The sequence below is a fragment of the Lagenorhynchus albirostris genome, chromosome 3 (genome assembly GCF_949774975.1).
Source record: "Lagenorhynchus albirostris chromosome 3, mLagAlb1.1, whole genome shotgun sequence".
NCBI lineage: Eukaryota > Metazoa > Chordata > Mammalia > Artiodactyla > Delphinidae > Lagenorhynchus > Lagenorhynchus albirostris.
Genome location: NC_083097.1, coordinates 115716832 through 115732970, shown reverse-complemented (window position 1 = coordinate 115732970; position 16139 = coordinate 115716832). Strand labels below are relative to the sequence as shown.

The 16139-nt window shown below is 41.0% G+C and overlaps 1 protein-coding gene across 5 annotated transcripts in view; it reads left to right on the top strand.

Moving 5' to 3' along the window:
• Positions 1-16139, top strand: part of SIL1 (SIL1 nucleotide exchange factor) — a 297161-nt gene that overhangs the window by 222693 nt on the left and 58329 nt on the right. For all 5 annotated transcript variants that reach the window (XM_060143692.1, XM_060143695.1, XM_060143691.1 and 2 more), the window contains exons 6-7: positions 3974-4165; positions 10008-10129. In XM_060143692.1, the coding sequence (XP_059999675.1) occupies positions 3974-4165; positions 10008-10129 (314 nt within the window). The remainder of the gene's footprint in view (positions 1-3973; positions 4166-10007; positions 10130-16139) is intronic.

The window sequence follows — 16139 nt, the reverse complement described above, 5'->3', positions numbered from 1 at the left end:
AAAATTAGAAAAATAATCACTGGATAGGCTTACTAGTAGAATAGAGATGAGAAAGAAAAGAATCAGTGAACTTAAAGACAGATAAAAAGTCATCTAAGTAACAGAAAACAGATTGAAAAAAAAATGAACAGAGACTTAAGGACCTGTAGGATTATAACAGAAAATCTAAGATTTGTGTCACAGAGTCTCAGAAGGAGAGGAGAAAGAATATTGGGCTGAGAAAATAATCAAAGAAATAAAGATGGAAAACTCTCCCAATTGGTGAAAGATATAAACCCACAGATTCATGAAGCTGAGTGAATTCTAAATAGGATAAATTCAAAGAAATCAATACCATGACACATCACAGTCAACCTTCTGAAAACTAAAGACAGAAAAAAAATCTGGAAAGTAGCAAGACAGAAACCACATACTATCAATAGGGAATAATGATTGAATGACAGCATCTTTTTCATCTGAAATCACAAGGCCAAAAATATGTGGCATATTTTTCAAGTGCTGAAAAAAACAAATTGTTCACTCAGAATTCTGTAGCCAATGAAAATCTCCTTCAGGAGTGTCAGGGAGAAAATCAAGACACTCTCACACAAAAGAAAATTAAAAGAATTTATCACCAGCAGACCTACCTAAAAGAATGACTAAAGAATATTTTTCAAAGAGAAAGGAAATAATAACAGAAGAAAACATGGACCATTGGGAAGAAAGAACAGTGAAGTGAATAAAAATAAAGGAGACTGTAATAGACTATCCTTCTCTTGAAGTTTTAAAATTATTTTGATAGTTGTAGCAAAAATTATGACATCATCTATAATTCCATGTGTGTTTAGTAATATATGTTCAACTACCAGAGTTACCACTTTTTGTTTCTTTGCTGCGCTTTCAACTTTGTTGATCAGTTCTCTCTTTTGATTATCCATTTTTATGAAATGTTACATGGGTTTGTCCTTGGGGGATGAGGAAGCCATATAACCACACACTTGACATCTGTGTGTGAACTGCATAATGGATGCACAGTGATAGTTCACTGTCAGATTTTGAAATAAATGTGATCAGCCACTGTTCATGATTGGCATTTATGTTATTTACATAGTGATTTATGGACTGAAGAGCTAGCAGCAAAGTTGGTACTTAATGCAATTAAAGTTAAGTATATTGATGGCAACTGAAGTTTGAGTCATGTTGGGAGACTAGTATTATTTAAACTGTGGTTGAAATTGGTGCATATCAGATCTGTACAAAGCAAGGACTGTCTATCTGATAAAAGACTTGCATCTATCTAGAACATATAAAGAACCCTCAAAACTTAACAGTAAAAACCAACAAATAATTTGAAAATGGGAAGAGGACATGAACAAACATTTCACCAAAGAGGTTATGTAGATGGCAAATAAGCACATGAAAAAATGTTTAATGTTATTAGATGTTAGAGATATGCAAATTAAATTCACCATGAAATATCACTATACATCTATTACTATTTAGTGATAATACTATCTATTAGATAGATAGTAATAGATAGCAGTATCTATTACTATTAAATGATGATACTAAATACTAGTGAGGATGTGGAGAAACTGGATCTTTCATACATTGTTAGTGGGAATATAAAATGGTTCAGCTACTCTGGAAAATAGTTGGGCTCTTTCTTATAAAACCAAACATATGCTTATCATTATGACCCAGCAATTGCACTCTTGGGCACTTATCCCAGAGAAATAAGAACTTAAGTTTATTTTTTAAATTTTATTTTATTTTTGGCTGTGTTGGATCTTCATTGCTGTGTGAGGGCTTTCACTAGTTGTGGTAAGCGGGGCTACTCTTTGTTGCGGTGCGCAGGCTTCTCACTGTCATGGCTTCTCTTGTTGCAGAGCACGGGCTCTAGGTGCGTGGGATTCAGTAATTGTGGCACGCGGGCTCAGTAGTTGTGGCTCACGGGCTGTAGAGCGCAGGCTCAGTAGTTGTGGCACAAGGGCTTAGTTGCTCTGCAGCATGTAGGACCTTCCTGGGCCAGGGATCGAACCCATGTACCCTGCATTGGCAGGCAGATTCTTAACCACTGCGCCACCAGGGAAGCCCCCAAATTAATTTTTTTAAAAAGCTTTATACAAATGTTCATGCGGTTTTATTCATAATACTCCAAACCTGGAAACAAACATTCTTCAACAGGTGAATGTTTAAACAAACTGTACATCTATACAGTGGAATACTACTCAGCATTAAAAAGAAACAAACCATTGATATTTACAGTAACTTGGATAGATCTCAAGTGCCTTAAGTTTAGTAAAAGGGCCAATCTCAAAAAATTACAGACTGTGTAACTGTCTGTATAGCTTTCACCAAATGCTAGAATTATAGTTATGGAGAACAAGTTAATGGTTGCCAGGGCATAGGGACAGGAGGCAAGGGATGAGAGGATGAGGTGCAACTATAGAGGACTACGGTGGAGTTGTTTGATGGTGATGGAACAGTTCTGTAACTTGATTGTTCTGTTATGAATCTGTATATTAGATAAAATTGTGGAGAATGATGCACACACGTACATGCAAATGTGTACATGTAAAAGCTGGTGAAATCTGAATAAGGCTTGTGGTCTAGTTAATAGTATTGTACCTATGTCACTTTCTTGGTTTTGACATTGTGCTGTTATTGCATAAGATGTTACCATCGGAGGAAGCTGAATGAAGGCTATATAGTACTCTGTGTATTATTTTTGTAATTTCCTTTGAGTTTATAATTACTGCAAAATTTAAAGTTTTGTTTTGTTAAAGGCCTTCCGAAGGGCCAGGCATGCATCATTTTTGTGAGGCAGAGGTGACTAGTTTCTTATCCTGCTCACTTGTCTGTCATCCCACAGCTCTAGGCAGTGACTCAGCTTTCCTAGACCTCTTTGCCTGGCCTTTGGCAGCCACCCAGAGTCCTCTAGCTGGGTGTAAGGAGAGCATTTCACTGTTTAGCCTAAAGGAGAATATGGCATCGCATAGGTGTGATTGCTCTGCTAGGAACTTGGTTTTTTTTTTAAGAGAGACTGATTCATTTCTTTGGTTGGTGTTTCTATGGAGTCCTTGTAACTGGAGAGAAAACCCACAAGTAATAGATGAGCAATTTGGAGCTGACAGCTGCTCATCATCCTGCCTTTTATAAATATTCGGGCCTTTTAATTATTCTTGGAAGATAGAGACATAAGCCACTGTGACCTTTCAGACTCTCTTTATAAGCACTATCCTCTAAAATTGGGAAGAAAACAGAAAGTATCACATGTATAAAATATCTAATTAAAGCCTCTTACTCACCTCCAACATAACTTCATTTAAAAATCTTTATATGTGTGGGGGGTGGGGAGGGACTGAGCAAAAATTGTTTGAGACTTGATTATAGTACATACAGTAATTTAGCTACTTCAAAAGTTGAACAAATTGTACACCTGTAGTTAGATTGACAGTAATGACAGAGATTTAATTTTCATCAGCAAATTGCTCCCACTCTGACAGCTCTTTACCCACAGTTTCCTCCATCCGGGTTTCCCTAAAATGTTGCTGGATGGGGCAGGGGCAAAGCAAAGATATCCTATGATTGTAGAAGAAAGAGAACCAAGATGTGGATTATTCCGTCTTAGACCTCAGCTTTCCCGCGTGAGGTTAGGGGTTGGAGAGTGAGCTTGCATTGCTTCCCCTGACCTCAGTGATTACAAAAAGAAGACTTGACATTCTTCCGAACACTGGAAGGCATACTGAGTTAGGTGAACCTTGGAAAATCTTGAGTGTGTTCTTGGGGCAGAGGGCTACATGGGTAGACTCTGAGGGCTCTCTATTCTCTGGGCATCTTGGAAAGTATCAGGACTTTTGATAGTACAGATTAAAGAAGATTGCCTCGTAGAGCAGCAGTTCTTTGAGGATGGGCATCCATGGTAGACCACAGGAGTCTTGGGGAGATGTCTTCAACTGAGGATTAACCATCTCTTTGCTACTCTCCTTAGGCAAGGCAGGCCAAAGTTAAACGGCTGTTCCGTCCCATTGAGGAGCTGAAGAAGGACTTTGAGGAGCTGAATGTTGTCATTGAGACTGACATGCAGATTATGGTACGACTGATCAACAAGTTCAATAGTTCCAACTCCAGCCTGGAAGAGAAGATTGCGGCACTCTTTGATCTTGAATATTATGTCCATCAGGTATTATATTTCATTGACTGTCAGTCTGACTTTTAACAGCTCCAAAAAATAACACCCCCTGCCCAAGGCCCTACGAAAATATTGTCACCATCTTTCCTTCTCTCTCAAGGTGTACAGCATTTTGTAAAAAAATATTTATTTATTATTATTATTTTTTTGGCTGCGTGGGGTCTTCGTTGCTGCGCGCGGGCTTTGTCTGGTTGTGGTGAGCAGAGGCTACTCTTCGTTGCGGTGTGCGGGCTTCTCATTGCAGTGGCTTCTCTTATTGCGGAGCATGGGCTCTAGGTGCACGGGTTTCAGCAGTTGTGGCTCGCGGGCTCTAGAGCGCAGGCTCAGTAGTTGGGGCGCCTGGGCCTAGTTACTCTGCAGCATGTGGGATCTTTCTGGACCAGGACTCGAACCCATGTTCCCTGCATTAGCAGGCAGATTCTTAACCACTGCACCACCAGGGAAGCCTGGTATATAGCATTTTTAATCTAGGCCAATATCTGTTGTAGTAAGATATCTTCTTACAGACCAGAGGCAAGCTCTTTTTCATTTGGAGTGTTACTTCATTTAATTTTTCAACACTGAGGATACAGCAGAGGTAAAGTAGATGTGGTACTTGTTCCATGTAGCTTATAGTCTGGAAGTGAGAGTGATTAAATAATGAACAATTGAACAATGAAAAAATTAACAATTTAATAATGAGATAATTTAAGACTGCGATAAGGGCTCCAGAGGGTAATGTGTGAATATATAACAGGGGAACTTAGCCTAGTTGGGGAAGGCTTCTCTGAAGTAGTGACATTTAGGCTGAGCATTAAAGGATGATTAGGGGTTAACTAGGCAAAGAGGGGAGATTGGAACTGGGGGTGACAAACTATGGCCCACTTTTGTGAACAAAGTTTTATTGGAACACAGTCACATCTATTTGTTTATGTGTTGTTTTATTGCTTTTGACTGTTTTACTGCTACAGTGGCAGTGAGCCACATGGCTCACAAAGCCAAAAATGTTTACTTTCAGGCCCTTCAGGAAAAGTTTGCCCCATTGTATTAGAGCATTAGAGGCAGAGGAAACAGCATGTGCAAAAATTCTGAGTCAGAGAAGAACTTGGTGAGATTGAGGACCTGGAAAAGACTGGAGTGACTGGAGCACAGAGACCAGTGGGTGGGGTGGCATAGATAAAGTGGAAAGGTTAGGGAGTCAGAGAGGTGAGGTTTGGAAAATCATTCTCTTCATGATTTTATCCTTGATCCTAAGAACCATTGGGGAGTTTGAAGCAGGGAAATGACTGATCAGACTTGTGCCATAATTGTAATAGTTAATGTTTATTGAGCATTATCATATACTAGGCACATATTCAAGTGCCTTATACACATTAATTCATTGACTTCCATACCTGCCTTTGGAGTACTACTGTTAATCCCATTTTATAACTGAGGCAAATAAAGCACAGGTCACATTTGTGATTGCCCAAGGTCAGCCAGTTAGTGAGTGTAGAGCTGGGATTTGCAACAAGATCTGTCTGACCCTAAACTCTGTGCTCTAAACCTTTTGCTACTCACAGGATACTGGTGCCATCTGAATGAAGCTCAGAGGAGAATAGGTGGATATAAGTGGAAGGAGCCAAGAGAGGTCATGCACTTATTGAATAAGTTAATTTATTGCACGCCTGTTAAGTTTCAGGCACTGTTCCAGTCACTTAAGATACATTTGTGAACAAAATTGGAGCTTACCTTCTAGAAGAGGCAGATAGACAACAAACATAACTAACAAGTAAATTATATATAATATGTTTGAAGGTGATAGGTACTATTCAAAAATAAAAAGTAGAGCAGGATAAGGATTGGCAGTGTTGGGAAGGAAGATTTCAGACAGGAGCAACAGCAAGTACTGAATCCTAAAGGTGGGAGCATGTCTAGTGTGTTTGGGGTACAATAATGTGGCGGGAGCTAAGAGAAGGGGGAGGGAAGTAGGTAAAACTTGGAGAGATAAGGGAAGGGAGATCATGGAGCGCCTTGTTGGCTGTGGAAAAGAATGAAATTGGACAGACACTGTTTGGAGGATGTTGAGCAGAAGAAGCATTTGATCTGACTTACTTTTAAAGGATCCCTCTGGCTGTGTGTTGAGAATTAGTCTGTAGGCCGAGTGCATGGGTAGAAGCAGGAAAACCAGATAGGAGGCTATTGCAGTAATCCAGACTAGGGGCGATGATGGCCTGGGAAGTCTGTGTAATCATAATCAAAGGCTTGTTTGAGATCTTCATCAAGACATAGATCTTCAGCATCTTCCCACGCACGACAGCGTCCTTGTTCTCTATAAACTAGACTAAAAGACATTCTTTCTTTAGGATTTTGCCAGCCTTTGTGTTGAGAGAGGATGAGTGTGTACTGTATCTGCAGGAATTATGGGGTGGCCTCTTCATCTCTCTCTGCTCATAACTCTTTCTCAGGCCTCAAATAACAGATCTGTGATCCTTTTAGAAAGAAAATGGACCTGGGTTCTCTTTCCTCTTTCCAGTCTTTCTCTCCAGGGTAAAAACCAAAAATTCCAACAGCTTTTCCGTTATAGATATTTAAAGGATTAAGGATCCTAGGGGTTATTGGCCAGCTCAGTCCTGCTCTGATGTTGACAGCTTTTATTTTTTCTCATCTTAACATACTTGGATGGATCTTTAGGTATCAGGCTTCAGGCTCTTTAGTTGCAGCATAAAAGGCCAAATGACCTTTTATAAGAGCTTATCTTACCTAGGGGGAGTGAGTACACAGGAGGCTAGCAGGGCCCTAACAAATTTTATTTCCCTTGCAGGTTCTTTGGTCACCCTGCAGTGTCATCTCTAGGTTGATAACCCATTCTGCTTTCATGGGTCACTGGGTGGGATTAACAGTTTCTTGGACATCACCAAACTTAGCCTGTGGTCAGTCCAAGAACCAGTTCCCGCATGGAGACCAAACTTGATCTGTTGGCAGAAGAGTCATAAGTGTTTTGGGTGATTGGTCTTTTGAGTAGAAATATGGATAAGGTGGTTTGGGCTGGTATGTCGGGCTTCCTGCAGCAGTGTTAAGTTGTGATTGCACCAGGGGATTAAAGAAGACATAGCTCGGCTTCAAGTTCCAGTTGTGATGGGGAATTAGGGTGATGTAGTACGAGCTTTGAGGAAGATAGGACTCTTCTTGCCAGGAACTTACTTAGTCCACTTCTATTCTAGACTTACTGATTGGCGGTTTTGAGGAGCCATGGGCTTCAAGGACCCAAAGTAGATCTGCCCAAGGATTCCTCACAGCCATGTTTGAATTATTAAACAAGATTTGTGAAAAGCAAAACCATGTGTGTGGAAACAGTGTGTGAGTTATTTATAAGGAACAGCCACTGTCTGCCCCATCCACCCTGGGGTGGTGTATTTGCCTTCCCTCATGTGACTCCTCAGTTAGTTACCATCATTTCTCCCTTTCTTTATTCTCTTGGTTATCTCATTGTCTTGTCAGTTTTCTGGTTCCCTTTTCCCCTCCTGAGTGTTGGCACAGTTCCCTACTGCCTCCTTCCTTATGTGCTCCCTGCTTCTACCTTGAGCTCCTTTCCACCTGTCCCACCCAATCCTGAGGGTAGCCTGGGAAAAGTTCTGGCCCCAGACCCAGGCTCTGGTCATGCCTTCTCCTGTGTGATACTGGGCAGGGTCCAGATTTTGGAGCTTGGGTGTGCAGTAGGCAGAGTGACTCTTTTCTTCCTCGTCTCCAGTGAAATAACAAACGAGAAAACATCTTGAAAAGGCTGAAGTGCTTATATAAATGTCAGCATTTATAATACCCTGGACTATCTTTGTAGTAATGAAGATAAACTGAATCTAGAATAGAACCTCTGTGACTCTGGGCTGTGTTGCTTTGCTCTGCTAGGGACTCATACCAGCCTTGATAAGTAGCCATCTCAGGCATGAAATTATAGGACTTCGAGCCAGAGTTTTATATCTAGAAAACTTGGAGGAAGGAAGATCAAAGGAGAGGTAGTGAATTCTTAGATTTTAAAATCAGAGTATGTGAGGAAGGAAGACTCAGTAAGTATTATTTATTTATTTATTTATTATTTATTTTTTTGGCTGCGTTGGGTCTTAGTTGCAGCATGTGGGATCTTTTGTTGCAGTGCGTGGGCTTCTCTCTAGTTGTGGTGCGTGGGCTCAGTAGTTGCGGTGCACACGGGCTTAGTTGCCCCACGGCATGTGGGATCTTAGTTCTCCAACCAGGAATCAAACCTGTGTCCCCTGCATTGGAAGGCGGATTCTTAACCACTGGACCACCAGGGAAGTCCTGTATTATTTGTGCTTATGTCAGCAAAGCACCCAGCTCTGGGTCTTCCTAGTTAGCTGGGCTATGGCCCAGTAAATCATTCCTCTTCATAAGGACATATTAGGGCAGACAAATGCCAACCCTGGCTTCGGGACCTTATGACAGAGCAGACTCCATGCTTACTTCATGGCCCTGGATTGGCCATCTCTTTAGGTTTGTGGTACAAGCGACCCATTCATTTTGTTGACACACATACACCAGATTGCCTTTTTTACTCACAGTGGAGTTTATTTCAGTAACATCTTTTTCTGATCAACTTTATTCATTGGTTTAATGATGATTTATTGAACACTTAACTATATGCTTACACTGTTGTAATCACTGGGCCTATACCAGTGGACAGAAAGACAAAAAACCCTGCTCTTGTGGTTGAGTATAAGAATGATCTTCTAAGTGGTAAAAACGGGCTAGGCCTCTCTAAAAACATAGGCAGAGTCAAATACAGCCCTTCAAACTGGATTTCTCTGTTAGAGCCATCTTCCAGTTTGGAAAGATACAGTCAGGTAGGACAGGGCTCAGGGGCATCTGGAGGAAAAAGGTGGGTAGTAGTCACATTGTTGTTGGGCTCTAGTTTCCTGAGTTTTCCTGAGGATTTGTAGAGTGGGATCAGCATGTAGGCAAGAGACAGCTTTTATAGCAACAGAGATATTTTCAAGGGAGACTGTAGCTACTGCATGGGGAAAACAGGATCCAGTGACCTTTCTGAGGAAGTTGAGTCTTGTTCCAGGATACCAGTGAAGCTTGGGGAATGAGATTCCCTATAGAATAAAAGAGACAGAGTCTGGACTTGGGGCTTTGGACCTTAAGTATAGCCTAGACCAGTGTTGTCCGAAGGAACTTTATGGGATGGTGGAAATGTTCTGCACTGTCCAATAATAGCCACTAGTGAGTAGCACAGACCTAAGCTAAAGCTTTTGAGAGAGAGACTTTTGTGCAGATTTATCTTGAGTGTCCTCAGATTCAGTCAACCTTAGACTATAAAGTGAGGAAGAGGGAAGAGAAGCGTACTATTGTTATTCTTCTCCTAGCACTTTTCCAGCCCTTTCCCTGCAACAGAGTTCCTATTACAGTCCCTGATTTCTAATTAAAAATCAGCTTTTTAAAAAGTGTCTGCTGCCTCTACTGCCCGCGTTGAGGCTGGACACCAACAGGAAGCATAGTGCCTTTTACTAGTGCTGATGATGCCAGATCTTTGTGTTAACAGCTTGTACATTACGAGTAAGCTTGTGACTCATTACGGTATTCGAATTTTCCAGGACATGTTTGGCATAAGCAATTGCTAGGTGCCATTTCTGCCAGTTCCCACGCAGGTGCTCATAAATCACGTTAGGTGAATTAGGAATTCTCAAATTTAAGATTATTTAAAAATTTAGTTTTTTTTTTTTTTTACAAACCCTTTCCTAATTAGAAAGGCCACCGACACTTTTTACTTGATTTTTTAGTTTGTTCTTCAACATTCACCGAAAGAAAGGCTCTTCTTTCCTTGATGTCTGTACTGTACTAAGCAGTGCCTCTGTTGCAGATGGATAATGCACAGGACCTGCTTTCCTTCGGTGGCCTTCAAGTGGTGATCAACGGGCTGAACAGCACAGAACCCCTGCTGAAGGAGTATGCTGCGTTTGTGCTGGGGGCTGCCTTTTCCAGGTGAGCAGAATGGATGGACATCCCATTGGCCAGGATCCTTTGGACGCTTCAGGTGAAGTCTAGCTTTACTCTTGGCCTGACTGGCCTGGAAGAAGGTTACATTTGAACTCATGCACATCTCTATCCACAGTTTAGTGTAATCCCATTGAAACTAGAGTAAGAATTTGATTCTGCCCTTATTCTAAGTAGATAAGAATTTTCACTCATGTTGTCAGCATCTGTGACTCTTGGTTCCCCCTCATCTTATATGTATGGACTTTTTTTTTTTTAATTTTATTTATTTATTTTTGGCTGTGTTGGGTCTTCGTTGCTGTGTGCAGGCTTTCTCTAGTTGCGGCTAGCGGGGGCTACTCTTCGTTGCAGTGAGCAGGCTTCTCATTGCGGTGGCTTCTCTTTATTGTGGAGCATGGGCTCTAGGCGTGTGGGCTTCAGTAGTTGCGGCACACAGGCTCAGTAGTTGTGGCTCACGGGCTCTAGAGCACAGGCTCAGTAGTTGTGGCACACAGGCGTAGTTGCTCCGTGGCATGTGGGATCTTCCTGGACCAGGGATCGAACCCATGTCCCCTGCACTGGCAGGCGGATTCTCAACCACTGCTCCACCAGGGAAGCCCTGTGTGGACATTTAATAACATATTTTAGGTGACATTCTCTGTTTTATTCAAAGCTAGTTATAAGTTAGACCAACCATAGGTAGTTGAGAGGAAGGGGAATGAACTCTAAGAGCTGATCCTTTTGGCAGTAGAGCTACTCTGGTGATGAATAAATGATGAACCTGACCAAGGAGGGCCTTTTGGGGGGAAATGTGTCTTCCCCTAGTTGCCTGGAACCAATCAACATGCAGTCAGATTATCACACTCTCTGGATTGGGAGTTGTTTAAATTTCAGTTAGCCTGACTTATGCTAGAAGACTGATCAGGCAAGAGAAATGAACATCTCTAAAGAGTGGATACAGAAAGAGATTTGAACACCTCATCATTATACTCATCCTAAAAAAGTCAAGATGTCTTCAAGCTGTAGTTGGTCCATTGGAGCTATAGTTCCTTCTGTTTTTGAAAATCTGTTCCTAGGACCATTTGTTCCTCTACAACAGGAACGAGTATTCTGATTCTTGCTTTAAGGGCATGTGTGGTTCCTATTAAGTGTTGCCTCGCTTGCATGCAGGGATTGTGGTGATGAAGGAAAAAGGCTATTCTGAACATTTTTACCATTAGAATCTTTTTTTTAATTAATTTTTATTGGAATATAGTTACAATGTTGTATTAGTTTCTACTGTACAGCAAAATGAATCAGGTATACATATATATATCCCCTCATTTTTGGATTTCCTTCCTATTTAGGTCACCACAGAGCATTGAGTAGAGTTCCCTGTGCTATACAGTAGGTTCTCATTAGTTATCTATTTTATACATAGTATCAGTAGTGTATATATGTCAATCTCAATCTCCCAATTCCTCTCACCCCCCCCTTTCCCTTTGTTATCCATATATTTGTTCTCTACGACTGTGTCTCTGTTTCTGCTTTGCAAATTCATCTATACCATTCTTCTAGATTCCACGTATATATGTTAATATACAATATTTGTTTTTCTCTTTCTGACTTACTTCACTCTGTATGACAGTCTCTAGGTCCATCCACATCTGCAGATGACCCTATTTTGTTCCTTTTTATGGCTGAGTAATATTCCATTGTATATATGTACCACATCTACTTTATCCATTCCTCTGTTGATGGACAGGAATCTTTGTTTTGAAAAGATTTCCTTTGCCTTTCATCTCTGCTTATCTTTATTTAATCAGAGTATCGGTCTGATGCCCTCTCATTCTCAAAGACTTAAGCATCTTTTCTTAGTAAATTGAGGGGCAAAGCTAGGAAGGCTGGAAGAATTGTTCCATGGGGAGAGGTTGAGGGCACTGCAGGCCTTTGTTTCCCTTATTGCTTACCTGCCTCATCTTCAACCCCTGGTTGTCCTGTGGACTCCAGGGCATATCTCCCTTGCTCTGATTTACCAGAGCCAGGCAGGGATATCACTGCCTGTGCACGCACTGGAAAGGTGAAGAATATGTGAATTTGTCATTGGTAGCTGTGATTTCAGCCCTGGAAAAGTTAAGGTCCTTATCTTCATAAGGCTTTAGAGGCTTGAGAACTTACTGAGGCTCACTTTTTGTTTCTCACGCCATAAAATAATTGATTCAAACATTATTAACCTCTCCCCCAGACCCTTTTGGGTAATCTTTTCTGTAATCCCAAATACTTTCTTTCTACTTTGAATGTGAACAAATGATTCTATGTATACTTTGCCATTGCTTCCGGAAACACATTTCATGGGGGAAACATCTTGATGTCACATCTTAGTTAAGGGGGACTAAGTGACTTGAGAAGCATGCTTTGGGCCTGCTTAGCAAGCCATAACTCATCTGGGGTCTGTGCCAGTATGTGGTGTTACTAAGACTTTTTCGTGATTGTATTAGTGTAAGACCGTGTTAACATTTATGTGGCATCACTAAAATTTAAATAGAGATAAATATAAAATATTGCAATTTAGTGTTTTGGTGGCAAGAAAACTGCTGTATTCAAAAATGTTCTAGTCAGGATTTTGATGGCTCACTGGAGGGCAGTTACAGTGACAGCATGGTATAGTGCCAGAGCTTTTGGAAGCCAACAGCAGGCTCCTGAACATCACGAAAATGTCAGTGTTTTATGCAAAGAGGAACTTGATGCAAGCTAAAAATATTTCTATGCAGAGAGGCAGGTTTCAGTGGTCTAGTCGGATATTCATTAATTATTCTTGATGTCCTAAGTATTGGTTCCGCAGCTCCCTACCTGCCCTCAGCATGCAGGTGTGCACACACATAGCATGCATGTTTGCATATGTGCACGTACAAAGTGATTGTGTGAGTTTGTTCTTTGTCAAGAGGGCATTCAAGGGGTAGTGAGCACATTGGAATCATGGAGTCTCACGGTTTGGGGATCTTGTTTAGAAGTCATTCCTTCCAGTTTTCTGCTGATGAGCAAGAATATTGCTCAGTCAGTCCAGATGTTTGACTGTTTGGGAGGACTAGGTAGACCGCTGTACCTAGAGTCAGAAAATCTAGGTTCAAGTCCAGTCTCTATCATTTCCTGGTTGTTTGCCTATGGGCAAGGGATTTTCACTTTTCTAAGCCTCACCTTTTTCATTTGTTAGCTAGAAGCAATAATAGGTTTCCTCTGCATTTCATAAGACTGAATGAATATGAAAGAACATAATATACAATAAGTCTTGTGAAAATGCTTATAAAGTACCTGTCAGTGATGTGGGGTATATCATCATGTTCATCGTGTGTCCTTTTTACTCTGAGTTTTCACTATAAGGCATTTCTTTTTCTTTTGTTTTTACAGTGCAGACCTTTGTCTTCCTCATTTTCTCTTCTATTAAGAGCTTGCATTCTACCACGTATATCTCTTGGTGTTAACCTTGCTGCTTCATGAGGGTATTTATTTGCCTACCTGGGTTAATTGCTTCATCAGGCCTCTACATACATTCTGTGGATGGAGAGATCTCTTCCGTGGTGTAAAATGTGAAGCAGTTAATCCAAGATCAAGAAGAAAGAGTTGACATAAATGTAATTGACGTGGCCACTCAGTGTTACCTGGCCACTGAAAGTCTGTTCCCTTTTTAAAATATTATTCCCACTCATTATGGGTCACACACACATTCATTTTCTGCTGCCCATGTTTTTGTTGCCCATGTGCAAGGCAGGTCAGTCTCTTGCATAAGAAGATATGTAAAGATAGGGAGGTAGGAGTCTGATGCCTTTGGCATCTTCATCTTTCCTTTCTCCTTCCCTCTCCCTCCCTCCTCCCCTCCTTCCCTCCTTCCCTTTCTCCTTTCTCCTTTCTTCAAGTCAGATATTTTCAGTGGTCTTTCTGTGACCTGATTTCATCTCATGATGACACCTGTGTGTGTCTGTCTACAGTCTGGCCTATGAGAAGTCTATGGAATCCTGGGCAAGTTATTTGTGTTTCTGTGTTTGGGAAGACTCAGAAAGGCCTTGTGTATTTCAGAAGTCATGCAGCCTTCTGTAAACTGGTTTTGGTTTCACTTCTCAGCTAACTGGCTGCTTCCTTTTGTTTTCCTCTATCTCCCTATCTGTAGCCTTTACCTTTTAACTGGCAGGAGTTAAATTATCAAGATAACTGGTATGCTTATCCCAGGGATCACTGGCTTTTGCTGTTCTCATGACCCTCCCTCAGTCACTTTTGGTGTTCTCTGTCCATCTTTAATAACTCACATTCTTATATGCATATGTATGAATTATTATGCAATTACATAGGCTTGTAAATGCTCACTGTATGCAGTCCTTTTGTTTGAACTGTCTGTAGTTTGCAGTGTGTCACGAACCTATGCCTAGTACAGAAAGGGAGGTACATGTGCTATCAGTCGTAGTGTGATTATGGCCTCTTATGATGGATCCCTGGAACAGGATTACGTTCTACCCTGTCTTCAACAACTTCATTGGAACCTCCTTAGGAAATATTGAGTTACATACATCTCTTTATAGAATGTTTACCCCACTGCTGACCGTCACCCTGTCACCCCATGCTTCGTTGGTTCTCTAGTTTTCTCCATTGTACTCTTCCCACTGATATTTTGCTAATTAATTTTAACCATTTGGCCAGTGTCAAATCATTGTGTCCTATTTCCATCGGTTGGCCTCCAATTTCCAGATTTCTTTCCTGCCATCCCAGTGAATTTCAGGGCTCATCTGTATCTTCTCTGTCTTTCCTGATGGCTTTTGTGAGTTTGCTGGGAATCAGCATTCTTAATTCCATTGACCTTTACCTTTACTGCTGTCATCCACTAGATACCTTGAAACTTGTTTCCGTTTTTTCCCCAACATTTCATATTCTCTGCCCACCTCCATCATGTCTTCACATTTTCATCTCTCCTCTTAAAGGTGGTTGTTATCCTTGTTGTGATCTCCAACCTCTGCATGCCCTCCTGTTCTCACCTTCGCCGTCAGTGTTCCTCACTCTCTTGCCACTCTCTAGGCTCCTTCCTCTTAGCCCACAGATGTTCTCATTTACTTATCCACTGACCCCTGCCAGCCTTCCCTTCCAAACTTCTTGGAAGAGTAGACAAAAAGGGATCCAAATAAGTGCACATGACATACCATCCCTGAAATTTTTCAATACTATTTTTGCATTACTGACATCTCCATAACGTTTAACAATTTCGACCACTGCTTTCCTGTGGAAACTTTACTTCTTGGCTGCCATGTGGTTGTAGTCCCTTGGTCTTGGATGTCTGTAATTAACTACTCCCTCTCCTTTTCTTTTTATGGCAACATCATCTTCTGTCTCCTAATCATCATCTTCTATCTCCTAATTCACCAAGATTATTATGGCCTTGTCCTTATTGTCTCTTCATTTTCTTCACCAATGGTCCTACCTATTCCCATGGTTTCAAATTCTACCTCATTGTGGATGACTCCAATGTCTAAGTCCAGTCTTTCTCCTCAGGTCCTTTCCTCCGTTTCTACCAGACTGTGTCATTGCACCTCAAACTCAAGGAGAAGAAAGTGGGATTCATTTTGTCTGTCTCATAAACTAGGTTTTTCTTCCACTTTCTCTTTTTATCTATTCTTGGCCATATGATTGTCTTCATTACCAAAACTTGAAACTTTGGAGTGATATTTGAGTCTTCTTTCTCTCTCTTTAGTTGTTTACTTGGTCACTGAGTCCTATGGATTTTTATTTTCATGATTGTTGTCTACTAAACAGAGATTTCCCTTTTATAAATCTGTTTTAAGGAACCTTGATATTGTGAGGGCAGCAACATATTTAGGGAGGGGACTCCCTCTCCCAGTGCTAGGAAATGAGCCCTGAATAGTCTAAACCAAGCATGGTAATCCCATTTTCTGTGGATGTAGATTGATTTAGAGATAAGCATGTGACCCAGTTCTGACCAATGAGACATAAAGAGATGTTTGCTGGGCAAGTTTCTGGGAAAGATTTTGTTCTCTTATAAAAA